General features: G+C 36.0%; 1 protein-coding gene across 1 annotated transcript in view; it reads right to left on the bottom strand.

Annotated features, from left to right (window-relative positions):
- The window catches only part of LOC137428875 (natural resistance-associated macrophage protein 2), a 141,605-nt gene that overhangs the window by 56,010 nt on the left and 58,864 nt on the right, over positions 1-26,731 (bottom strand). The window contains exons 7-9 of the mRNA XM_078780748.1: positions 25,610-25,677; positions 291-446; positions 27-185 (exon numbers count right to left, since the gene is read on the bottom strand). Of these exons, the coding sequence (XP_078636874.1) occupies positions 27-185; positions 291-446; positions 25,610-25,677 (383 nt within the window). The remainder of the gene's footprint in view (positions 1-26; positions 186-290; positions 447-25,609; positions 25,678-26,731) is intronic.

Genomic DNA, 26,731 nt, shown 5'->3' with positions numbered 1-26,731 from the left:
ACATGGGGTTTATTTCATGAACTCACCACTTGCTCATTGGTGTGCCGGTAGAAAGATGCCGCAAACACAGAGATAATAAATAGATTGATGACGAAGGAGACCGCCAGCACCAGGACACACTCGATGATGTTGTAAAGAATGGCCTCACTCATCGCTTCCCGCCGAGTTCGGTCCACCTTACGGGACTGCAGACAAAGGAAAGGTTATCATATAAAGACAGGTGGTTGCGAGTTACCCAGATGTGACCTTGTGGTTTAGGTGGTAGTGTAGAGGTGGTTATTCAGTACTACCTGCACGAGTGCGGAGTGCAGGTATATATTGTGTGGCATGATAATTGCACCCACGATGCCCACAGCCTGTTCTAGTTCTTTTGTTCCACAATCTCGGCACATGGGCACAAACGTTCCGTAAGCGACCGCCGCCTGGTTCGGTGCCACCTTGATGTACTGCAAGGAACCAAAAAGAAGAAGAAGAATAATGAACAAAGAGGTAAAGGTGAGAGAGAGCAAGGAGGGAAGGAAACACTCAAACTTGCAAGCAGGACAATACAAACCAAAACAAAGCGGCTGGGTTTAAAATCACCACAACGGGTATACGGGAAAACTCAGCAATAAACACACGGACATGACCAAACATCGACAAAAGAGGACAACAATCTATGCCAACAGACACAAATCCAGAAGGGTACACCTACTTCACAAGCGAGAGGTATGTAGGTAGCAGTGATCGTAAAATGTGTAATTATACAGCAATGAGTAATTCCCAGTTAGTTGTGTGTTGGTAGTGGACATGCTCAAATGTATATAAAGAAATAATTCCGAGTTGTGTGTTGGTAGTGGACATGCTCAAATGTATATAAAGAAATAATTCCGAGTTGTGTGTTGGTCGTGAATATGGTGAAATGTATATAAAGAAATAATTCCGAGTTGTGTCTTGGTAGTGGACATGCTCAAATGTATATAAAGAAATAATTCCAAGTTGTGTGTTGGTAGTGGACATGCTCAAATGTATATAAAGAAATAATTCCGAGTTGTGTCTTGGTAGTGGACATGCTCAAATGTATATAAAGAAATAATTCCGAGTTGTGTGTTGGTAGTGAATATGGTGAAATGTATATCAATAAATAATTCCGAGTTGTGTGTTGGTAGTGGACATGCTCAAATGTATATAAAGAAATAATTCCGAGTTGTGTGTTGGTAGTGAGTAGTGTATATATGTTGCTTCTGGGACACTCTCATTTTTCCCATTGACTTACATGTTAATTTTTCCCCTCCCTCATTGCCCCTAAACACCTCTATTTCTCTCACCCTGTTCTTTACGAACCTTCTAACCTTTTGACATGTTATCCTTATTCATTAGACCACTTAAACAATGGTCCTTCTGTGTGAACCTGTGATCCTTCTGACCTTATGGACCTTTTAACCTTTTACTCTTAATATCATCTGGTGAATCATCTTTGACCCACTCAAACATCGATCCTACAAATATTTGTTTATGCGTGGGAAATAATTTAATTCTCTTGCCACTCTCTTCACCATCTAATATATTAACAAAAAAGATGTTTGAGTTTGGTTCTTTATTAAGATATTTTAACTGAGCTAAGATAAAATGGTAAACCTCCCTCAATGTTCTTGTTTGAGTGCCTACAGTGCCACATACCATTTTTAAATTAAAGTATATATTTTCCTGGCAACCATCAAAGTTTTCCGTCCACTCAAAAATATTTCCATCTTTTTTACCCAATTCACCGGTATTTAAATTAATTCTCTTATTTGTTTTGTAAATTTTTTTACCAGTTGTCTTTTCAATTATACCTATTTGATATTTTTCACATTCGTTATGTTTACCATTTATATACTAAGGTTGATTACACCTCCACTCTTTAGTCTGGTTGGTACTTGGTTCTATCATTTATATAATTGTAAAAAGGCGGCGGTAGCCCGTTAAAATCCCTAACCCCCCTTTTTAACTTATCACTTATATACTTATATAACCATAAGGGAGACTATCAATTCCATTTTCTAAAATAAACCTCTTATCATCAAAAGCCCCCAATGCTTTCTTATTCACCTCTTCTGAATATAATTTATGTTTATAACTTCTTATTCCATTAATCTTTCTAAACTCTTCTTTCTTTGTTGTTAAACAGTTATAATAATCCTTAAAGTTTATTGTTTCTTTAATGACATTTTTCTTTATGCCTTTTAACTTCTTATCAGTTTTTTCAACGTTATTCACAATGTATTTATAAGCATAAGCCTTAGACCTCAATCCCACAAATTCACTCATGACATTTCCTCCTAATTCATCCTTAAACTTTCCAATCACCTTTTTATTTTTAGAAGAGAACAACTCACTCTCTGGACTGTAATTACTAGTGTCATATATATTAATGTCCTTTTTCATGTCTGAATAAACATCATCAGTATTAATTTGCAAAATAAAACTATCTGTATCCATATAAAGTAGATGAACATCATTTTGATATTTCTTCCTCAAGTTATTATAAAAGTAATCATACATTAATGACTTTGATAAATCAAGAATTGATGTTCCAATATAAATAGGTTTGTCCATTTTAATACTCTCTTTAATCAAATGGATCGCACAAAAGTTCTCAGTAAAGACCTCAGCTCTAGTAAAACTCGGTCTATTAATTAATTTTGATGCTTGTTTCCAAGATGTTGATAGTCTGATATTTTGTCTTTTTCTCACATTTTCCATGGTCTTACCAAAGACCGCATTATTCATCAATTTATAAAAGTCTTTCTCAAAATCTGTTTTTGACTCTGTTCTTCTTTGTGTATTAAAATCAATGTACCCCTTCAACCAATGACTTTGATTGAACTTTAGAACCCTATGGATCTTCTCTACTCTTAGACCTTTTGATAAATATTGTCGCAAATTTCTTTGGTGTAGAACATAATTTTTCTTGTTATATAATGTAGTAAGTAATTTTTCTGTTGATTCACCTATATTAAATGATTGTTGATAATCACTTAACCACTCCTTCTTTGGACTTTCCTTTTCACAAGCAAATGGGAGATCTTTGTGTAGGTTATGAAGTTCCTCTGGATATTTTAAATCGACCTCAAAATAATAACCAACCTTTGAATCATTCAATTCTTTTTGTGTAGAGATACATACATCTTGTAAAACCTTTTTGTAATCTTTTTCCTTTACCCATCTAAGTTTTCCATAAGGAAGAGGCTGAGACATTGCCCAGCCATACAGGTTGTTCGCATCATAATACATCAAGTAGGAGCTCTCTACCGATGGATTATAATTTGGAATGTACTTGTTATTTGCTTTAGCATATCTCTTTGAACAGACTTGTGAAATTCCTCCTCTCTTTGCCTTTTCAATCATCAAAAGCATATCAACATCGGTTATCAAATCCAAAGCTTGTTTTGTCATTTTTAACATCGCGCTCCAAGCCAATCCAGGAGCAGTGTAATAGTGAGCAGGATCCAATCCATATCCAGAATGACAGATTGTTCTGAAAGCCTCAAACACATCAGCCAACAAAAGCACATCAGTTTTGAGGTACAAATCGTGATACTCACCAAGATTCTTAATGTTATATTTTTTCCAAACATTTTGTGCGTGTACATAATCTTTATCAGATATATGACTATTATTTAATTTGTTATAGAAATTTTCTTTTAAAGGAAGTTGTGTTTCATTGAATCTCTCAAATGAGTCCATATAGTCATAGGGGTAAATTCCCTTTTGTGTTAGAAAATCTTTATCTAAAAAATACTCTGAAAGACATGGAAACTCTTTTAGATTTTGAACCAAGTTAGCCAATGGACTTGCCATGAATTTAAATGTATCAAGAAATCTGATATGAGTAATAGGAGATGTGTGAATTGTTTTTGTGAATGAAATGTATTTCTGATCCGTGTTTGGATTTGCTGAGATACTTCCAGAAGTCTTTGAGAGTTCCTTGATAAATAGATGTGTATCATAATGAGCGTTGTTATGAAGAAAGACAGGAATGAAAGAGGGGAGTTGATAATTAATATTACAACTTTGATGAGCCGGACCTCTATATTTACCAGTGAGATGACAATGGTCTCTAACCTTTAGACCTTTACCAATTTTCTCCTCACAAATACGACAGACATTGTTTTTTCTAAATTCCCTTTTTTCTTTACTTGTTAAGGACATTGGTTTATTGGTTTCTCTCATTATCTTGGTTAATCGAACACAGTCTTTTTCTAGTCGTTTCACAAACTCCTCTGGGGTATTTGAGCCTCTATACATCTCTAACTTGTTATATTTATCACCAACGGATGATTTGATATAATAACAAAAACCACAAGGAGTATGTTTTTGATATTTATTTGTGTATGATTCTTTTGGATCTGGAGAAGCAGTATCAATTTTTTCTAAAATACTTTCAAAATCAGCATATATAACAAATGGATGTTTTATTGTTTTCTTTTCATCTTTGAATGTGATCTTTGAGTCTTTTTTAGGCATGTTGATTACCGTTGATTTATGTTCACCACAATAATTTGAATGTTTATCTAATCTTTCTTGTGTATGGAAGAAGTTAAGACAACGCATACAAATATATATTTTATTTGTTCTTTTACATACTTGTGGTTTTATTAATTTTGTAATATCTTTGATGTATGTATAATGTGAATTTTCGTCTGAATTAAAATATAGAAGATTAATATGAGTGTTTACAATTGTCAGAAAGCTTTAAAACCTGAATGTTGTTTGTTTCTGTTAGACCATAAACATTAACTGATAAATTATTCAACTTTTCAAATTTAGGAATATCATTTAAAGTCATCGGAAACTTTAGATCTTTCGTATTTAATGTATTCTCATATTTTTTTATAATGAGATACTCTTTCATCATGAAAATGTGGAGGATGTAAGTGTGCTAGAATAGACCAGAGAAAACATTTATTGTCTTTATTTTTGATATTGATAACTGCTTTTCTATTTTTGATAACACTGGGTAAATCAATGTAAGAAGAAGCTTTTAGAGGATCTGATTTAAGAATATGAATGTCTATGTAAATAATTTTTCCTATATTGAATCCACTTCCTATGATTGAATTATCCACATCTTGCTCTTGTTTAATAAGTTCATCATAGACTCCTGATGTTTTAAAATCTTGATATGAAGATATAAAGTGTGGCTCAGTTCTCATGTATGGTGTATCTATAACTCCTTCGTCCTTTGTCATTTCTAATTTTACTCCCATATAAAATTTAAGTGGTTTCATTTCTTTTAGTGTTTTTTCAATCAACGTTTGAACAGCAGGTTTAACTATTTCTACAGCATCAACTATAGACTCTGGTTCAGGTGGTTTGAAGTTAAAGACTCTTATTTTAATATGTCCTTTGAATGCACCATCAGAGTTTTTAATAGTAAACAATTTTGACAAGTGTTTGTTAGTTTTAAGATGGGCTTTAAACCCCTTCTTGAGGATGGTTGTTTTACAGACCTTACAATGTTTTGTTTTAGGTGGAAGAGGGGAAAGTTTGTTAAGAATGTTGTATGTATGTTTTGCGGTGAGAATATGTTGTTTATAATATTTTACTTCCTTCTCGCAAGTATCACAATAAACCATATTTATAGCGTGAGAAAACGTGGTGTTTTATATATATCACTGTGCTTAAAATAAAAACACTTTTGAGCTTTACAGCTCCGTTTTATATATATCGCTGTGCTTAAAATAAAACACTTTTTCACTCAGAATCATCGAAGTCATAACTATCACATGAATACTCAGAATCATACTCAGAGTCATCAATAAAGCTACTCTCATAACTATCATTTGAGCACAAACTATTAGTATCATAACTATCATCTGTGTTCAATGAAATACTATCATCACCATCGTCCGAGTTCAATGAAATACTATCATCACTATCGTCCGAGTTCAATGAAATAGTAAAATCTTCACTGCTGTAATGACTCATATTTAATTAGCAGAAAAAACCTTTCCATCTATACCAATATACTTTCTTTCATTAACGGATTCAATCTCTACATTTTTAATATCAAAAGTTTTTTTTTTTTTTTTTTTTTTTTTTCACTCAGAATTTCATTTCAGAATTTCATTTTCATTCAGAATTTCACTCAGAACTCAGAACTCAGAATGAGGGTTCATATAAACAAGTTATCTTTAAATAATCTCTAACTATCATAGAACGAAATGACATTTCACCAGAAATATTAACATCATTCATTTTACTTAGATCTACACCCTTTGGATTATTAAAGTAAATACAAATTTCTCCACGAGTATTGTTGATGGTCTTATCATTCTTTTTCAAAGTATCGTGGTCAATCACTTTTTCAAGCTTTGAATAAATTGCCAGGAGTAGAGGAGAAACTTTTGTTAGATTTACTTTAATGGATGTCTTTCCAGGTATAGTTAGAGCTCTTCCTTTAAATGAAATAGAGGGGCTCATGTTATTTTCCATAACTGGTTTTACCCAAAAATTTCCATATTTATCTTTGTTCAATTTAACATCTTTGACATATTTTTCTATATCTTTCACCGAAGTAGAGATTGATTGAAATTTGTCTTTTGTGCTTTGAAACATTGTATTTATTAATGAATAAACTTGCGTTTAGTTTAAGTAAAAATTTACCATATAAATATGATAAGTTCTGAAGGATATTTAGAATTTCCAGACTCTCCATATGATAAATTAGAGAATTGTCCGGCTTGTGATAGAATAGGGCTTAATAATGAGGGTTCATATAAACAATGTATTTTCTGTGATTTAATTTTAATTAATGATAATAAAAAATATAAAAATATATATAACTTTTAAATTAGAACCAAAAATGAATTACTTTACAAGATTAATAAGAGAGATGAATGTTTTTTTTTTTGTTTGTTTTTTTTTTGTATACAAGATCGAGGCTCGTGAAAGAGCAAACATTAATCACACAAAAAGAAAAACCGACACACAAAACACAAAAAACAAGGGGAGCGGCAGACAAGATGGGGAGAGAGGGGGGAGGACACAAAAGAGAGGGGGAAGAAGGGGAAGGACACAAACACAACATTTGAGAGCAGGGACATCGGGAGGACTTGGGGGGAGGTGGGAGAGGATTAAAACATATGAACACTGCAAGGACTCTGGGGTGAATTACCGGGGGTAGAAAAGATCAAGGTTTTCGATGGGGGAAGATAAGAGATGGTGGTGAACAGCTGTTTTAAAGACCTGGAGGGAGGAGTGGGATTGAAGGGAGTGGGGGAGTTTGTTCCAGAGGCGGGAGAAAAGGGGAATGAAAGAGTGAAGGTGAGCAGAGAGCCTAGACTTTGGCAGTTTAACCATAAGAGGGTTGCAGGCAGATCTTGTGCGACCTGAAGGAATATTGGGGGGACAGAGCACAGAGAGAGCTGGGGGAGCAAGGCCGGAGAGGAGTCGGTAGAAGACAGAAAGACCACCAACCTGCCTGCGGTGAGTGAGTGAAAGGCCCTCGGCGTTGACTACATCGCAGGAGATTCCAATGATTCTGAAAGCTTTGGCCTCAACAGCGTGAAGCCGAGCAAGGTGTGAGGCAGGAGCACCAGCCCAGAGGGGGGAACAGTATTCCATTGAGCTGCGGATGAAAGCCTTGTATGTGGTGAGGAGCTCAGGTGTGCCAAGGAAGGACTTCGCACGACGGAGGATGCCCAGTCGGCGACTGGCTTTGGAGGCCAGCTTGGAAATGTGGTTTTCCCAAGAAAGATCATGGCAGATAGTGAGACCCAAAAGCTTGAGCGACAGAACTTCTTGGAGAGGATTGTTGAGAAAGTAGATGGGAGGGTTGTCCAGTCGGTCCTTTCAGAGAGACATTGTAAGAGTGTGAGATTTGTCAGGATTGAAAGACATGTTCCACTTGTTTGACCAGTCTGTGATTTTGTCCAGGTCTGCAGAGAGTGAGGAGGCTGCAGACTGCCGATCTGAGGGATGAGGAATGGAGCAACAGAGAGTAGAGTCGTCAGCAAAGAGATAGAGAGGATTTTCAAGAGAGTCAGAGAGATCATTGATAAAGACCAGAAAAAGCACAGGGCCCAGAACACTACCTTGGGGAACTCCAGCCTGAACAGGAAGAGGAGATGAGAGAAACCCATTCAGGGCCACACGTTGACTACGACCAGAGAGGAAGTCCGCCAGCCATGCGTGGAGATTTCCATGGATACCAAAGGAGGAGAGTTTGGAGAGCAGAGCAGGGTGCCAGACCGTATCGAAGGCACGTGCAATGTCAAGGGAGACAGCTCTAATTTCCTGTTTGGCGTTGAGGACCTCCATCCATTGTTGAGAAAGCAGAAGCAGCATGTCCAGAGTAGAGTGACCAGGTCTGAAACCAAATTGATGATCAGAGATCAAGCCATTGGAGAAGAGGAAAGATTTAATATCTGAAGCAATGATGGATTCCATGACTTTGCTGATAATTGGGAGAAGGCTGATTGGTCTGTAGTTGCTGGGATCTGTTTTTGCACCTTTTTTGTGCAAAGCGGTGATGTTGGCTGATTTCCAAGCAGATGGCAGATGACCTTGAGCAAAAGAGAGGGTGAAGAGAACAGAAAGAGGGAGTGAAAGAGCAGAAGAACATGATTTTAGGACCCGTGGGCTGATGCCGTCAGGACCAGTTGCAGAATCAGAGTCGAGGGTTGACAGAAACTTTTCCACCTTGTCAGGAGGAAAGGACACAGAGTCCAGGAGCAGCTGGGTACGACTGGGTACGGTGGGTACAGAGAGGGATGGGTTTGGGACACAAGATTTAGAGGCAAACACAGAGTTGAGGCATTCAGCTTTTTCACGTGCGGAGTCAGCCGTTAAGCCGTTTGAGGTGAGGGAGGGGATGGAGGGGGAACAAACACCAGAAACAGATTTGACCAGACGCCACCAGGATTTGGAAGAGGGAGACAGATAAGAGAGTTCGGTCTTGAGAATGGTGAGATATTGTTTCCTGGCTCTCCTGAGGGTGGACACACACTTGTTTCGGGCTTTGTGAAAGGAAATGAGATTTCCTTCCGTTGGATTTGCTTTCCAGGAGACGAAAGCAAGTTGTTTCAGGGCAACAGCCTCACCACAAGATTCCGTGTACCATGGACGGGAGGAAGGGTATGACAACTGAAGACGAGATGGTATAAATCCGTGCATGAGAGAGAGCAATTTACTTTGAAAGAATTCCCAGGATGAGTTGATGTCAGAGGCGGTAGAGATGGGAGACCAGTCCAGATGATTGATGGCTGCTTGAAGACCGTGCCAGTTGGCCTGAGTGAAATGCCAGACTCGTCGACGCTGAGGAGGCTCTCTGAGAATGGTCAGAGAGATGTCCACTTTGACAAGCACATGATCAGATGAGCCGATTGGAGCAGAAGAAGAGCAGCAGACATTTTCAGGGAAGTTTGTCATAACCAAATCCAGAAGAGAAGATGCTCCGTTGACTGAGATCCGGGTCGGGAAATTGACAGATTGTGTCAGTCCCAGTGAGTCGCAGAAGTCCTTTGCTGAAGAGCCATGGCTGGTGAGAGAGGTACCCACACCCAGCCAACTGGCATGGTGACAATTGAAATCACCACATATGAGGAAGAGAGAGTTGGGATGGGTAGATAGAAGTTGGTCCATATTATCAGACAGTGAGATGTAGATGGAGTCATCGCTGATTGGTGGATGGTACAACACACATATGAACAAAAGGTGGGAGCGAAGGGGAAGCCGTAGCCAAAGGTATTCCTGGGGGTGAGGTGGAGAGAGGGCAGTGGAGGGCGAGTGAGGAAGAGAGTTTTTTATAAAGATAGCAACCCCACCTCCAGGACGAGGCTCAGGTCTATCATACCGGAGGAGGGAGTAACCTGGGAGAGATACCAAGGCATCAGAGACATCATGAAGGAGGAAAGTTTCTGTTAAGCAGATCACAACTGGTTTGTCAGAAGCAACCTGTATGGAGAGGTCAGTCAAGTTTGAGCGAAGGCCCCGGATGTTTGAGGTCCATACCGTTAATGAAGAGGAAGGGGGAGCATCGGGTCCAGAACAGGGGGGGGGGAGGGGTAGGGTAAGATGTGGAAGAGGAGGAAGAGGTAGGGAGAGCTGTTGAAGGTGTGTCAGAGATTTCAGAATAGCTTGGAGAAAGGGAAGAATGGGGCAGACAAAAGGTTTGATGGAGATTGGGTGAGGCACAGTGAGGTGTTATTTGAGGAGGGGGAAGAGCAAGGCAGGAGGTTTGGGGAGATGAAGGTGAAAGTTGGAAGGAGGAAGAAGCAGGGAGGATGCTTTGAGGAGGAGGGGTGAGAGGGGAGTCTAGGAGGGGAGGAGCGAGGGAAAGTCTCGGAGGGGAGGGGTGTGGGGGGAGTTTAGGAGGGAGGGGAGGGAAGGGGCAAGGGGGGAGATTTGAAAGGGATGGGTGATGGGGAGGATTTGGAGGGGAGGGGTGAGATTGGATTTTGAAAAGTGTACGATTCATGGGAAACGAACATTTTTTGCAAAATGAGTTTGAGACCTTCGAGTCAAAAATACGTTTGAGGACACTGGAGGAGGGATGGAGTTCTGGATAGTTTATGGAATGTAGAAAGGAGGAACTGTAAGAGATGGTATTATATATATTTTTTGGAATGAATAGATTTGGTGAGCAAGACGAAAGCATCCTTTTGTAGGAAAAGAAGAAAAGGGTGTTATAATATATGAGAGAAAATAGTTGTTCAGGGGAGAGATTATACATTTCTAACCGCGTGATCGCGAACGAAGAACGAACGAACAAAAAGAACAACAAATAAACGAATAAGACCTGGGAAGGAAATATTTTTTTGGGGTTTTTTTTTTTTTTTTTTTTGTGAGTACAGATATTAAACAAGGAGGTACGGGGTGAACGACTGGTACGAAACAGAGAACGAAAACAATTTCAGCGCATTCGACGAATCGCTGAGAGAAAAATAAACCACAAGGTCTGAGACGGTACGGTAGTCTAAGCCTACGAGTACTAGGCCGCAGAATACTCGATACCATTAACCGACGATTGTGTATACATGAACGAAAAATTAGCACCGAAAATTTTCCAAAAGATACGCTGTAGGTACATACACCGAAAGATAGATACAGTCTCGACAAAAACACAATTGAGAAATATCACTTAGCTTCGAAAGCGTGAGCGCATGGAGCAGCTTCGAAAAGACGTGGCCTCGCCGTGATCTCGCGAGATCTCCAATTCTAAAGGTGTTCAACCTTTAGAATTACCCTTTAGAATCAACCTTTAGAATTACCCTTCAGAATCACGTTTTATAATTAAACACAGTAGGTTGGAAAGGTTCTTCTTCTTTATTTTCCTTCAATTTCCTTCTTTATTTTTCTTTCTTTATTCCTTAATAATCCTTTATTAAATACCCTAACCTTTTATTTTCCTTCTTTATTTTCCTTTCAAATTTTATTTTCCTTCTTTATTTTCCTGTTAAGTATTGTGATGATAATACACCATTTCTTTCAAGGGAAGAGACTATTTGTATTGAGGAAATGTATAAGGGTTTAATGATATTTATTATTCAAAATAATTTTAATGGAAATGTTAATACAAGATACTATATAAATAAAATAATGAATTATTTTGAAATTAAACCCGAACTCAGGATAAAATATAGAGTTTCTAAAATAGCTCAACAAAAGTTAGATGACTTGTTTTCCAAATATATAAATGAATGATTTTTTACCCGTTTGGGAAAATAAGATAAAATTTAATAACCATAAAAACATTCCAAATTCATTGAGATGTCTAATAGTTGGTTCAAGCGGATGTGGAAAAACCTGTTTACTTTTAAAGATGCTCTTTGGTCCTAATTTTTTAGATTATGATAATTTAATAATTTTTACAAAGTCTAGTTTTCAACCCGAGTATCAACTACTCTCACAGGGTTTTAATGCAGGTCTTAAAAAGGAAGACATTATCGGTTTATTTAAACTTCAAAACAAACTAAATGATTATAATATTGAAGATATAATACAATTATTTTGTGATACACAGAAATCAAAATCGAAACTAAAACCCATAACTTGTATTCTCAGTGATAATACGGATGATATACCTTCACCTCAAGATTTAGATAAATCAAAAAAGAACCTCGTCATCTTTGATGATTGTGTTAATGAGAGAAACCAAACAGTAATGGATAGCTACTATACAAGAGGGAGACATTCTTCTTGTAATTGTATATATCTTAGTCAATCATATTTTCAACTCCCTCGACGCTCAATAAGAAACAATGCCAATACTTTTATTTTATTTAAGTTAAATTCAATAGATGTAAATAATTTTTGGAGAGATAATTGCTCTACGTTATGTAGTAAAAAAGAATTTGAAAATTATATGAAACACACGATTGAAAAATATAAATATATTGTTGTGAAACAAGATGAGATATTAAAGGATGTATTTTTATTTTAAACATAATTACATATATAAATGATAACTATTATTATTAATCTTGTGGGTAAATCTGCTTCAGGAAAGAACTTTCATAAATCTAAACTCTTGAATAGTAAAAATGAAAAGATTGTAAGTTTTTGTTAAAAACACCCTATGATTCGTTTTGTGAGTACTACAACCAGAGCAAAGCGACCAGGAGAAGTAGAAGGGAAAGATTATTACTACATTTCAATGGAGGAACATATGCGATTGAGGAACGAAGGTCAAATATTTGAGGAGGTCTCTCTTGGTTCTACAAAATATTCACATTGTAAGAGTGAGTTAAATAAAGTAAAATCTAATGGTCTTGGGATTTTAGAAACTAATCCTGAAGGAATGAGACAAATTATTAAACAATTGTGTGGTGATGGAGTTAAGATTTTATCATTCGGTTTTGATATCGATGAGGAGACTCAACGCAAACGTATGAAAAGCAGAGATACAAGTATTAGTGAAGAAGAAATAACAACTCGTATTAATACCAATAAAGAATTTGATGAAATATTTAAAGAAAAGGATTTATTTCAACACATTTACTATAATGACAAAGAAAAGGAAAATTTTCCCATTGACCTTTACAATTCATTAAATGATATGTTTCAATAAATAAATACAGAAAATGAATACCGAAGAAAGAGTAAGAAAGTTTAAAGAACATCAAGAGTTGGTTTCAAAAGTTGTAAAGCAACAGGAAGAGATAAAGAAGAAACGGAGACAGAAACTAACTGGTGAAGAAGCCTTTGAAAGAAAACAAGAGAAATTTTTAAAACCGCTTTTAAAAACTCAACACCCTACAGTTCCCACGGTAGAATTTACTCCGAAAAAACTTCAAATGCTCAAAGATTTTAGTCAGATAACAAAACAAGAACTTGGAAAATTAGAATATAATGATAAAGAATTATTTCAGAAACTTGAGGAGGTAAATCAACCCCCTAATTATGTAGTGGAAGCTCTTCAAAACAATGAATATTTGGCAGATTCAAAAACCAGAGCAGGTCTCATTCCAACAGAAGAACCAGCAGTGTTCCATCTTGTGAAAGAAAAGGTATTGATATTTAATGATGAATTGATGTTCTTGAGTTCTACTCAACCAAATGTTAAATTAACTCCAAGATTAATGTTTCTTCTAACAAACCCCGGATTCAGCGGTTCAAAATATTTTGAGGAACCACTTGATATGGAAAGAGAGGAAGATAGGGTATATATTGAGTTGCTAAATGCACTTGATTATGGAGTTTCTGTTGCTGGTAAAAGTAAGAAGAATGAGAAGGAGAAACATATTATTGATGCTTTAAGTAAGCTTGGTTCGGGTGTTAGTTTTCTTCCAAATGACCCATCACAATTAGTTAATAGGCTATTATTGTTGTTAGGTAGTAAGAAGGCTGGAAACAACAATTGTTTTAATGAATCCTCAGCCATTTTAGATCAGTTGATGAATATGAAAATAATTAATAAATGTCAATACAAAGATATTTTATTAGATATTAAATAAGATGAGAAGCACAATTCTTAGTTTTAATTTCACAACGAGCGATTACACAGCTTCATTCCCTTACCCACTACAACTTGACCCCCTTACCTCATATGAGGCATCTTTATTGTCGATGGAAACTTATAATACCTTGTTTAATATCACAGAGAAAAACAACAAGTTAGTTATAATCCAGGAAGTGGATATAAAACTATAACCGTTTCACCTGGAGCTTACGAGATTTCTCAAATATCTTCAGAAGTCTCTCGCCTTATGAAAGAAAAAGGTGATGAACCAAAAAATATTGTAATAGATATTCAAAAACACACTTCAAAATCAACTATTAAACTTAAAAATAATTATAAAGTTGATTTCACGATTGAAAATTCGTTTAGAGAGCAATTGGGTTTCTCTTCAAAAAAGATTGAAAATAACGGGACGTTTTACAGTGATAATGTTATCCAAATATCCTCCGGTATAAATTCAGTATTAATTCATTGTGATTTGATTGATGGTGCTTATAACGATGGAATAAGAACAAATACAATATTTTCATTCAGTGCATACTCAACCCCGATTGGTTATAAATTTAATATGGAACCAAAAAATCTTGTCTATTTACCTGTGTCAGGAAAAACCATATACAGAGTAAATTTTAGAATAACCGCCCAAGATAATCGTATGATATCCTTTAATGATGAAATTATATCCATCAGAATTCACCTACGTGAAGTTTTTCAATAAATAAATAATGGTTATTGTGAGAAAACACGAGTTGGGAAAATATAAAATAATTACAGGGGAGGGCATGTACCTTTCACCATACTATACAAGGTATGTGAGTAGAGGATACTATAAACCTAAGAGACAACGAGGTGTAGGTCATCAATTTCGAAATAAAGGAGATGGGATAATTGATACTCTAATGGGTATTGCTTCAACCATCCTTAAACATAAAGACCTAATTGATTCAACTGCTTCTGCCGTGGGTTCAGTTGCGGGTGCTATAAAGAGTATAAAAGATGCTCAAAAGGAGTCTCATAAATTACAAGCCATCAAAGAAATAAAAAAAGGTAAAACTCAACTATCTTCACAAGAACGACAAAAAATCATTAAAATACTTGGGTCAGGGTTTCAACAATTTTAATGCTCTATAAATACAAGTATGGAAGCGATTGATAGTATCTATGATTTGGATGATACGATTAATCATTTCAAACTCCACTAAAAAGGAAGACTATTTTAAGGTAAATGCCATAACAGGAACAGACTGGAATTCAAACGGAACAAAAAGTTTTGAAATAAATAATCAACAAACTTACTTGAATATAGCTGATAGTTTCTTGCTGTGTAAATTTAAATTCACTAAGGCTGCGAATAATACTAATGCTACACTCGTAAATGATTTCTTCTGGAAAATGTTTGACAGTGTCCGCCTGTATATTGGAACGCAAGAGGTTGAAGCGGTTGATTATATCTCTGCTACATCTGAAATGATGAAATTTACACTATATTCGTTTAGTGATAGAATGGGTAAGGGAGCTGTTGAAGGTTTTATTCCTGATATGTCAACGGGTACAAACGCAGACCCTGGTTATAGTCAAAGGAAGTCAATGTATAATGATGACGCAAAAGCTGAGAATAGTTTTACCGTAGCAGCACCTCTGAAAGGTATATTTGGATTTTGTGATTATGATAAAGTTTTGTATGGGCTTAAAATTAGATTTCAACTACAAAGGAATGATAATGTAAATAGATTGCTTTTTGGGGTTGAAAATGCTTTTGGAGAAAATAATAAATTTGTTATTAATGATTTGTGTTGGTATATCAGTGAATATACTCCTAATCTTAAAACGGAAGAGATGTTAAATAGAAGACTTAACTCAAAGAAACCGCTAAATGTATCATACCTTAAAAGAAGATGTCAACACGTTGAACTGGAACACACTACCTACACTTGGAATTTGGGTGTTCTTCAAGGAAAGCCACGATACCTCTGGCTCATTTTTTAAAAACCAGATGGAGAGGACGGTACTAATAAGAATAATGCGCTGAGTGATAATGCTAAGGTGAAACAACTTCGGGTTTCTCTTGATGGCACATTTTATCCGCGAGATAGATTGGAAATTGATTGGGAAAAAAATGATTATGCGGAAGCCTACAAGTCTTACCAAAAGGTGTGTGAAAGCAACGGTAATAATGATCCTATTTTGGATATGGTTGCGTTTCAAAAACTTTATACAATCTACGCAATTGACCTGAGTTCTCAAAAGGAAACTATAAAGTCTAATCGAGTGGATACTTCTCTATACATTGAAAGAGGGGAGAGTGAAGAGGTTAATGCATATTGTTTGCTTTTGGAGGAAACAGAATTACAGACTAATACAGATAATGGTGTTATGATTAATATCACATAGGTTTTTTCTCATAAATAAATGGTTGGGGTATATGTTAATCAAATCAATCTTAATAAATTAACATCTTGTATTCAAAATCAAAAGCCTTGTATTATTAATGTTAATACAATTCAAAGAAAAGGAGCTGTAAGAATTGATGTTTTACTCACACACACACAAGTAAAAACACTAAATGATGTTGGATCTCTTAAAATTAAAATGACGAAACCTATGTTAAAGAAATATTCAAAAACGAGTCAAGAGGAGGATTTCTCCCATTTCTAATTCCTTTATTTGCTGGTTTAAGTGCGGCGGGAGCATTGACTGGTGGTATTTCAGCAGCGGTAAAAACTGCTAACGAAAGGTAGGCACAACTAAAAGCTCAAAAAGAATTGGAAAGACATAACAAGGAGTTGGAGAAACAAATTAGTGGAAGTGGTGTAATTGTAGATTTTGCTCAAAAACTTGAAAGTCTACCTGATAAAGCTAGATTGTTGGTTAGAGATATGCTTTCCTCTATCGCTCAAGCGGGTGTTAAACTAACTAAACGGGGTAATGGATTGTATCTTTCTCATAAATAAATGGATAAATGGTTTAAACAATTTGGAAAGAATACAATGTCAAATATAGAACTTACTAAGTATTGTAAAACACTAAAAATTGATAATGTGGTTATTTGTATGAGAGATGAATTAATACATATAAATAAGAATACAAAGAATATTATTATGAATTTAGACACACAGAATGGTTCTCATTGGGTTTGTATTCATAATAGTCAGGATAAATATTATTTTGATAGTTATGGTATGCCACCACCTGTTGAAGTAATACAATTCTTACAGAATGGTGTTTATCAAACATTTCAAGTTCAAGAAATTAATTCTAAATGTTGTGGTCAATTATGTTTATATGTATTATTTCAACTCAACAATAATGAAAATTTTTATGATTTCATTTTTAATCTAATATAAATGACTTATGTTGGAAAAGATGGTTCTATCTTTGGAAAATCCTCTCAGGATATTGATTTATCAAATTATTATACAAAGGCACAGGCTGAACGACAAAAATATAGTGTAAGTAAAAATATTAATATGAAGAATACTTATAAATTAATCAATTATCCAAACCCTACAGATGCAAATGACTTAATTAGATTTAGTGATTTATCACAATATATATTTTTAAAGAAAACAGCACGTTTTGTTAAACAAGTAAAATTTACAACCACAACACCTGGTTATACTGCCCATACACCTTTCCTCATTGAATTTAACTACCTGCTTACAATTGAATTTTATAAAGAAGGACATATAGTTAATATGCGAATTAATAAATGGGGGTACGATATGCCTGATTTAGGGTATAATTGGTCTTTTTCAATAAACATAGAAGACCTACATGATTTGAATCAGTCTCGTAAAGAAGAATATTATCCACTTGGTGAGGATATGGATTTATGTGGAAGTACAATTAATAAACAACAAATACATGGTTTTAAGAAAAGAAAAATATATGATAGTATAGCGATGGTTAGCATGACAAAGAAGGAAGGTCATGAGATAAGGATAGAAAGCCGAGGAATACAAACCGATTTGGTAGTGGGAAGATGGGGTGGTATTACCTGTCATAATATTAATCTCACATATATTTCTGATACATAAATGGCAGGAAGAAGACTACAAGAGAATTATAATTTTTGTATTCAAGGATACCTACAAGAAAAGGGTGCTCGGTATTACATACCTTATGATTTGGAGCATATACATGGGAATTTTGTCATAAAAAACTGGCCTTATACTGATATTGTTAAACCCACAAATAGAGACTTGTTTAAAGTATTAAATAAAAATGAACTTCTCAAAGTTATGAAATATAAAACTCTTTTAGAAATCGTCAACAAATCTTATTGGTATCCTATTATGAGAAAAATAATTATAGATACAAGAATATCTCAAAATCCAGATGAGTATATGTATAATATTCTTTGGGGTTTAAACTCAAGGGTAGCAAGGGATGAGGAAGGAGTTGAAGAAGAGAAGGAGAAAAGAGAGAAAAGAGAGAAGGAGGAGAGGGAACAAAGAGAGAGGGAGGAGAGGGAGATGGAAATCAGAGCGATTCAAAAAAGAGTGGATGTATTACAGCAAGAAGATCAATCTCAACTCATCGAAGAGGAAAATAAAGAAAGAATGAATGCTGTGAAAATATTGATATCAAAAATTGCTAAGATAAATGAGGAAGGAGTTAAAGAAGAGAAGGAGGAAAGAGAGAAAAAGGAGAAGGAGGAAAGGGAGAAAAAGGAGGAGGAGAGGGAGAAAAAGGAGAAGGAGGAGAGGGAGGAAAGGGAGCAAAGAGAGAGGGAGGAAAAATATAAAAAGATGGAAATCAGTGAGATTCGTAAAAGATTGAGTGTATTAGAGCAAATAAATCAATCTCAACGCACCGAAGAGGAAATTAAAGAATTAACAACTCTTATGAAGATAATGGTTTCAAAAATAACGTCAATGTCTTCAATTTCAGGGAGGAGATTTAAACGAGAAAGTGGTGAAGAAGAAGAAGAAGAAGGAAAAGATTATGTGATTGATGATGTTGGTGTCATTGACTTTAGTTAGTTTTTATTTGTAAATAAATGGAGGAGAGAGTGAAGGCATTCCTTAGGATTCTTTATGTTTTAAAAATAAAGATTGAAATGTATATGTTGAAAACCAAAAAGGTTTTGATACTCTGTCGGAATTTTTCTGATAAATAAATATGAGTTATTGTCTCAAATGTAAAAAGAAAACTAAATCTAAAAATATCTCTTATGTTAAAGCTAAAAATAATAGAGTTTATCAAAAAGGAATATGTCAAGTATGTGGCTCTAAAAAGTGCCAATTCATCTCTCCTAAAAGAGGAGGAGACATACAAAAGTTTCTGTCAGGAAGTAAATTTACAACAACTGGAATTCCAGGGGAATTACACCTTCCAGGGTATTCTTTCTGTGGTCCAGGAACAAACTTGGATAAAAGATTAGATGAGGCTGACAATCCTAAACCTTGGTCTAAACCTACAAATAGGGTTGACGAAGTGTGTATGAAGCATGATATTGCTTATGGGAAAACCACTACGTTGACTGAAAAACATAAAGCCGACAGCGAAATGTTGTATAATTTGTCTTTGATACAAAATCCAACGTTGAGAGACAAAGTTGATAGGTTTATTGTGAGAAATTTGATAAATGCTAAATTGAAACTTGGTCTTGGTTATTCCTCAAAAAACTATTAGGCTCTAATGATGTCATCAAGACTGAGGAGCTTTTGGCTGAAGAATTACACAAACCTATAATCACAAAGTTTAAAAGAAGGAAGGTTTATTCTAAATACACCGACCACATATGGTCCGCTGATTTAATTGAATTGAATAATGACAGGGGATACAGGTATGCTTTAACCGTTATTGATTTGAGGAGTAGATTTGCCTGGGTTGTTCCGTTGAAAAACAAGAGAGGTAATACTTTAATGTTAGCCTTTAAGCTAATATTTGATCGGGATAAAAGGAAACCAAAGAAGTTATGGACTGATGAGGGAACAGAGTTCTATAACAAAATATTCATGAAATTTCTTAAGGGGAAGGGTATTAAATTATACAGCACCTTTAATGAAGGAAAGGCAGTTGTTATTGAGCGTTTTAATCGTACTTTAAAAGAGAAATTATATAAAAAATTCACACAACTCGGTTCTCAAAAATGGGTGTATTTAATTCAGGATATTGTAGATAATTACAATAATACAGTTCATTCATCAACAAAATCAAAACCATCAGAAACATTTACAAAATTAGAATATGAAAAGGAGATTAATTTGAGAAAGCCCAAGTTTAAAGTTGGTGATATTGTAAGAATATACAAATGGAAAAGTCATTTTGAGAAAGGTTATACACAAAAATGGACTCGTGAATTATTTAAAATCATTGATGTAATCGATACAGTCCCTTGGACCTACAAATTATATGATTTAAATGCAGAAGAAATCTTGGGTTCATTTTACTCGCAAGAATTACAAAAAACACAAGTAAGCAGATAATACCCTTGAAAATAATAAATAAATAAATAAAATGTAATGGGGATACGTTTTTAAATCTGTGAACCCCAAACACAGAATCCTACAACTTTTTAGTTGGGGCTTAACTTTTGTGTGTGTATAAAGGGGATACGTTTTTAAATCTGTGAACCCCAAACACAGAATCCCTCAACTTTCCAGTTGGGGCTTAACTTTTGTGTGTGTATAATGGGGATACGTTTTTAAATCTGTGAACCCCAAACACAGAATCCCACAACTTTTTAGTTGGGGCTTAACTTTTGTGTGTGTGTGAGTGAGTCATAATAATATACAAACCCTAACCCAACCCCAACCCTAACCCAACCCCATCCCTAACCCAAACCCATCCCTAACCCAACCCCATCCCTAACCCAACCCCAACCCTAACCCTCACATTCAAAATCCCATCCCTAACCCAACCCCATCCCTAACCCAACCCCAACCCTAACCCTCACATTCAAAATCCCAACCCTAACCCAACCCCATCCCTAACCCAACCCCATCCCTAACCCAACCCATCCCTTACCCTCACATTCAAAATCCCAACCCTAACCCAATCCCATCCCTAACCCAACCCCAACCCTAACCCTCACATTCAAAATCCCAACCCTAACCCAACCCCATCCCTAACCCAAACCCATCCCTAACCCAACCCCATCCCTAACCCAACCCATCCCTAACCCAACCCCATCCCTAACCCAACCCCATCCCTAACCCAACCCCATCCCTAACCCAACCCCATCCCTAACCCAACCCCATCCCTAACCCAACCCCAACCCTAACCCTCACATTCAAAATCCCAACCCTAACCCAACCCCATCCCTAACCCTCACATTCAAAATCCCACCCAAACCCTAACATAATCTTTCTTTTCTTCTTTTTTTAAATACGTATTTCTTTTTTTTTTTTTTCCTCTTCCTCCAATTCTGTCTTTCAAGGCTTTCAAGTTTGAAGAAGTAGAAATGGGAAGAAAGAATTTTCCAGCATTTTCTTCCTCGAACTTTCTTGATATTGCTTAAATCAAGCGTCATTAAATAAAGAACATTGTTCATTGCTTTAGAATCCAAAGAGTCTCCAAGAGGAACCCCACAGGTAGAGTCTCCAAAATAAAACCAACTTTCCAAGTTCCCAAGGTATAACCACATTCCTGTTGAGCCTCCAAGATAGGTATCACATTCCGAGTCATCAAAACAAAACCCCCATTCCGAGTCTCCAAAAATATAACCATCTTTCCAAGTCCCCAAGGTAGAACCACAATTTTCAGAAATATTGGGGGTTTCCGTGATAAGTCTCACATAGTATAACTGCGGACCATCAGGGAAAACTTCCCTTTCCCAATTTTTTAGGGTTTCTATGATGTGTCTCACATAGTATAACTGCGGACCATCAGGGAGAACTCTCCTTGCCCAATTTTTTAGGGTTTCTATGATGTGTCTCACATAGTATAACTGCGGACCATCAGGGAGAACTCTCCTTGCCCAATTTTTTAGGGTTTCTATGATGTGTCTCACATAGTATAACTGCGGACCATCAGGGAGAACTCTCCTTGCCCAATTTTTTAGGGTTTCTATGATGTGTCTCACATAGTATAACTGCGGACCATCAGGGAGAATTCCCATTTCACAATTTTTTAGGGTTTCTATGATGTGTCTCACATAGTATAACTGCGGACCATCAGGGAGAACTCCCCTTTCCCAATTTTCAGAAATTTGTGGGTCTCCAATGTATGACTTGTATTCTGGCTCATCAAGGTAGAACTTGTTCAGTGGGTTTTGTTTTGATAACTCACAACAAGTATCATCATGGTAAAACTCTTTTTCAGGATTTTGTGGATCTCCAAGGTATAACTCTTTGGCTGGGTCATCAAGGTAGAACTCGTTCTGGGGGTCTTGGTTGTTCAAAATGTCTTCAAACAAAAAAATAACTTCATCCCAAGTTGTGTTAAAAGCAGAATTTTCATTTCGTATCTCAGATACAATTTCCTGTGAAAGAAAATAACAATGTATTAATTTAATACAATATTTTTATTTGTATAAATCAAGCTCTATGAATATTAAAATAAACTTTGTTAACTCTTACACGAGTCTCATCTAAAAAAATTTTTTTTTAAAATAAATAATTAAATTAATAATTAATTAAATAAATAAATAAATAAATAAATAAACAAACTTACCTCCATTGATAAGAGGTTCGAGTCCAGTTCATCAATCTCAAGGTTGAGTTCTACACAGGTAGTAGGACTCCAAGGAATAGCAAAGTTATCCCATTCCATTTCGGCATAGTAGTCCATTCTCAAGTGAAGCAGAAAGCGTGTTTGAAAAAGCCTGTGTGGTCGGTGCCTTTTATAAGGACTGGGTGTGTCATTTCCTGTGGAAATTCCCTGGGCGTGTCTTAACTGGAAATGATGTGATGGGAATTCCCTGAAAATGATGTAATGTATTACCTGGAAATGATACAATGCTAAAGAGTTTATAAAGTGGGTGGGGCTTACCAAAAGTGGGTGGGGCTTAGCAAAAGTGGGCGGGGCTTAGCAAAAGGTGGGCGGGGCTTCGCAAAAGTGGGCGGGGCTTAGCAAAAGTGGGCGGGCTTAGCAAAAGGGGCGTGGCTTACCAAAAAGTGGACGGGGCTTAACAAAAGGTGGACAGAGCCTACCAAAAAGTGTGTGGCACTGGATGCGCTCAAACAAGAACATTGAGGGAGGTTTACCATTTTATCTTAGCTCAGTTAAAATATCTTAATAAAGAACCAAACTCAAACATCTTTTTTGTTAATATATTAGATGGTGAAGAGAGTGGCAAGAGAATTAAATTATTTCCCACGCATAAACAAATATTTGTAGGATCGATGTTTGAGTGGGTCAAAGATGATTCACCAGATGATATTAAGAGTAAACGGTTAAAAGGTCCATAAGGTCAGAAGGATCACAGGTTCACACAGAAGGACCATTGTTTAAGTGGTCTAATGAATAAGGATAACATGTCAAAAGGTTAGAAGGTTCGTAAAGAACAGGGTGAGAGAAATAGAGGTGTTTAGGGGCAATGAGGGAGGGGAAAAATTAACATGTAAGTCAATGGGAAAAATGAGAGTGTCCCATAAGCAGTTGTGTGTTGGTTGTGAAGATGGTGAAATGTATATAAATAAATAATTCCGAGTTGTGTGTTGGTAGTGAAGATGGTGAAATGTATATAAATAAATAATTCCGAGTTGTGTGTTGGTTGTGAAGATGGTGAAATGTATATAAATAAATAATTGCAAGTTGTGTGTTGGTAGTGAAGATGGTAAAATGTATATAAATAAATAATTCCAAGTTGTGTGTTGGTAGTGAAGATGGTGAAATGTATATAAATAAATAATTCCGAGTTGTGTGTTGGTAGTGAAGATGGTGAAATGTATATAAATAAATAATTCCGAGTTGTGTCTTGGTTGTGAAGCTGGTGAAATGTATATAAATAAATAATTCCGAGTTGTGTGTTGGTAGTGAAGATGGTGAAATGTATATAAATAAATAATTCCGAGTTGTGTGTTGGTAGTGAAGATGGTGAAATGTATATAAATAAATAATTGCAAGTTGTGTGTTGGTAGTGAAGATGGTAAAATGTATATAAAGAAATAATTCCAAGTTGTGTGTTGGTAGTGAAGATGGTGAAATGTATATAAATAAATAATTCCGAGTTGTGTGTTGGTTGTGAAGATGGTGAAATGTATATAATGAAATAATTCCGAGTTGTGTGTTGGTAGTGGACATGCTCAAATGTATATAAAGAAATAATTCCGAGTTGTGTGTTGGTAGTGGACATGCTCAAATGTATATAAAGAAATAATTCCGAGTTGTGTGTTGGTAGTGGACATGCTCAAATGTATATAAAGAAATAATTCCGAGTTGTGTGTTGGTAGTGAAGATGTTGAAATGTATATAAATAAATAATTGCAAGTTGTGTGTTGGTAGTGAAGATGGTAAAATGTATATAAATAAATAATTCCGAGTTGTGTGTTGGTGGTGAAGATGGTAAAATGTATATAAATAAATAATTGCAAGTTGTGTGTTGGTTGTGAAGATGGTAAAATGTATATAAAGAAATAATTCCGAGTTGTGTGTTGGTCGTGAAGATGTTGAAATGTATATAAAGAAATAATTCCGAGTTGTGTGTTGGTAGTGAAGATGGTAAAATGTATATAAATAAATAATTCCGAGTTGTGTGTTGGTAGTGAAGATGGTAAAATGTATATAAATAAAGAATTCCGAGTTGTGTGTTGGTAGTGAAGATGTTGAAATGTATATAAATAAAGAATTGCAAGATGTGTTGGTAGTGAAGATGGTAAAATGTATATAAATAAATAATTCCAAGTTGTGTGTTGGTAGTGAAGATGGTGAAATGTATATAAAGAAATAATTCCAAGTTGTGTGTTGGTAGTGAAGATGGTGAAATGTATATAAATAAAGAATTGCAAGATGTGTGTTGGTAGTGAAGATGGTAAAATGTATATAAATAAATAATTCCAAGTTGTGTGTTGGTAGTGAAGATGGTGAAATGTATATAAAGAAATAATTCCAAGTTGTGTGTTGGTAGTGAAGATGGTGAAATGTATATAAATAAATAATTCCGAGTTGTGTGTTGGTAGTGAAGATGTTGAAATGTATATAAATAAATATTTGCAAGTTGTGTGTTGGTAGTGAAGATGGTAAAATGTATATAAATAAATAATTCCGAGTTGTGTGTTGGTAGTGAAGATGGTAAAATGTATATAAATAAATAATTCCAAGTTGTGCTCTGGTAGTGGAGATGGTAACGTGTATATAAATAAATAATTCCGAGTTGTGTTGGTAGTGATGGTAAAATGTATATAAATAAAAAATGGTTCCCAAAAGCAAATACAATTCTGTACTATTCTCTCCCATAAACCAAAAATTGATTGTCAGAATTCAGAAATAAAATTGTGTGTCCCGTGTCTTTTAGTTCCAAACCCAAAATCATTTAACGCACCTCATTCCCACATATCATATTATGTACATGTGCCGAATATGAAAGAAACGTGTACTGTACAGTCATTTGTGAGTGGAGGTGATGGAAGGACGGACAGATGGACTGATGGAAGAACGGGCCCTATACCATTAGCCATTATCTGGGCTGACCCTAAATTGGGGGCTATAAATTCAAGGACGAATTCAAGAAAAGAAATTTTGGCCCTCAGCATACACGTATGTAGAATTTTTTATTCATTGGGAAAAACTCACCTCATATCCGAACATGAAAGCCATGATCGCAATCAGGAAGGCAAAGAAGGTTTCGAGCTTCCGCAAGCCTGTAGCACGTGCACGTTTGGTCATAATTTCGAAATGATATGGCAATAGCTTGAATTAAATATTTAAGGCCAATAAAGCTGTCTATATATACAAGAGGTAGACAAAAAATGAAGACATCTGGGTGAATGAGGGACACCAAGTATATTGAAAGTAACCGCTTCCACACACGTATGTCCTATGTGTTAATTAAGCAAATAATATCCCAGCATGCTTAGGGTTATGCATAAAAGTGCTGCACAGGCCAAGGTTGCCTATAATTATGGCTAGCATGTTGCAAGAGGAGACCTAAGTTTCTTTGAATGAGGGATGATTGTTGGGACGCGTTAGGCAAGAACTTCAGTGACAAAGCAGCTCAACTTGCTGATGTTTCACGAGCAACGGTGTCTAAGGTGATATCGGCAGGGAACTCAGAGGGAAAGACATCATCAGCAAAGGGCAACAATAGGTGAAAACACGTTCTCCAGAATTGTGATAATTTCTGGGCATAATTTCGTGCATTCATTTGAAGTGCAAGGCAAAGCAGGCGAGCTACTGCAGATCTATTGACTGTACAGGTCAACCTGGAGCGCGAGCAGCCAGTTTCATCAGAAAAGGTCTGCCGAGTACTCCAAAGAACAGGACACTATAGTTGGGTTGCAGTACACAAACCGCTCACCACACCTGGTAATGCACGTTTGCGAGTCCATTGGTGCAAAGAGCACAGGCAATGAGACTACCGAACAGTAGAAAAATGTGATATGGTCGATGAATCATCCTTCACCATGTTCTCAACAAATGGACGAGTGCACGTGTGGCACCAATCTAAATAACTCCACAACCCTGACGTCCCTGAGTGCTTGGTTCTGACAGTGAAGGGTTCTGGTTGTTCTGTATTGTTGTGGGGTGAATTTTCCTGGCATGGTTTGGGTTCAGGCATCACCTCCTATCTGCATAAATTAGCTTGTCCCAGAAATTATAATTTATTTCCCATTTTGTATTTTTGTGTATGCCACCAACCCTGGTATGCTCAGCAATGGGACAACTGTGGCAAGTGGTGTTGTCTACAAAACAATA

Source organism: Myxine glutinosa, chromosome 6 (assembly GCF_964187855.1).
Source record: "Myxine glutinosa chromosome 6, kmMyxGlut1.1, whole genome shotgun sequence".
NCBI lineage: Eukaryota > Metazoa > Chordata > Myxini > Myxiniformes > Myxinidae > Myxine > Myxine glutinosa.
Note: the sequence above shows the minus strand (reverse complement) of the source record. Positions and strands in the feature narration are given on the sequence as shown.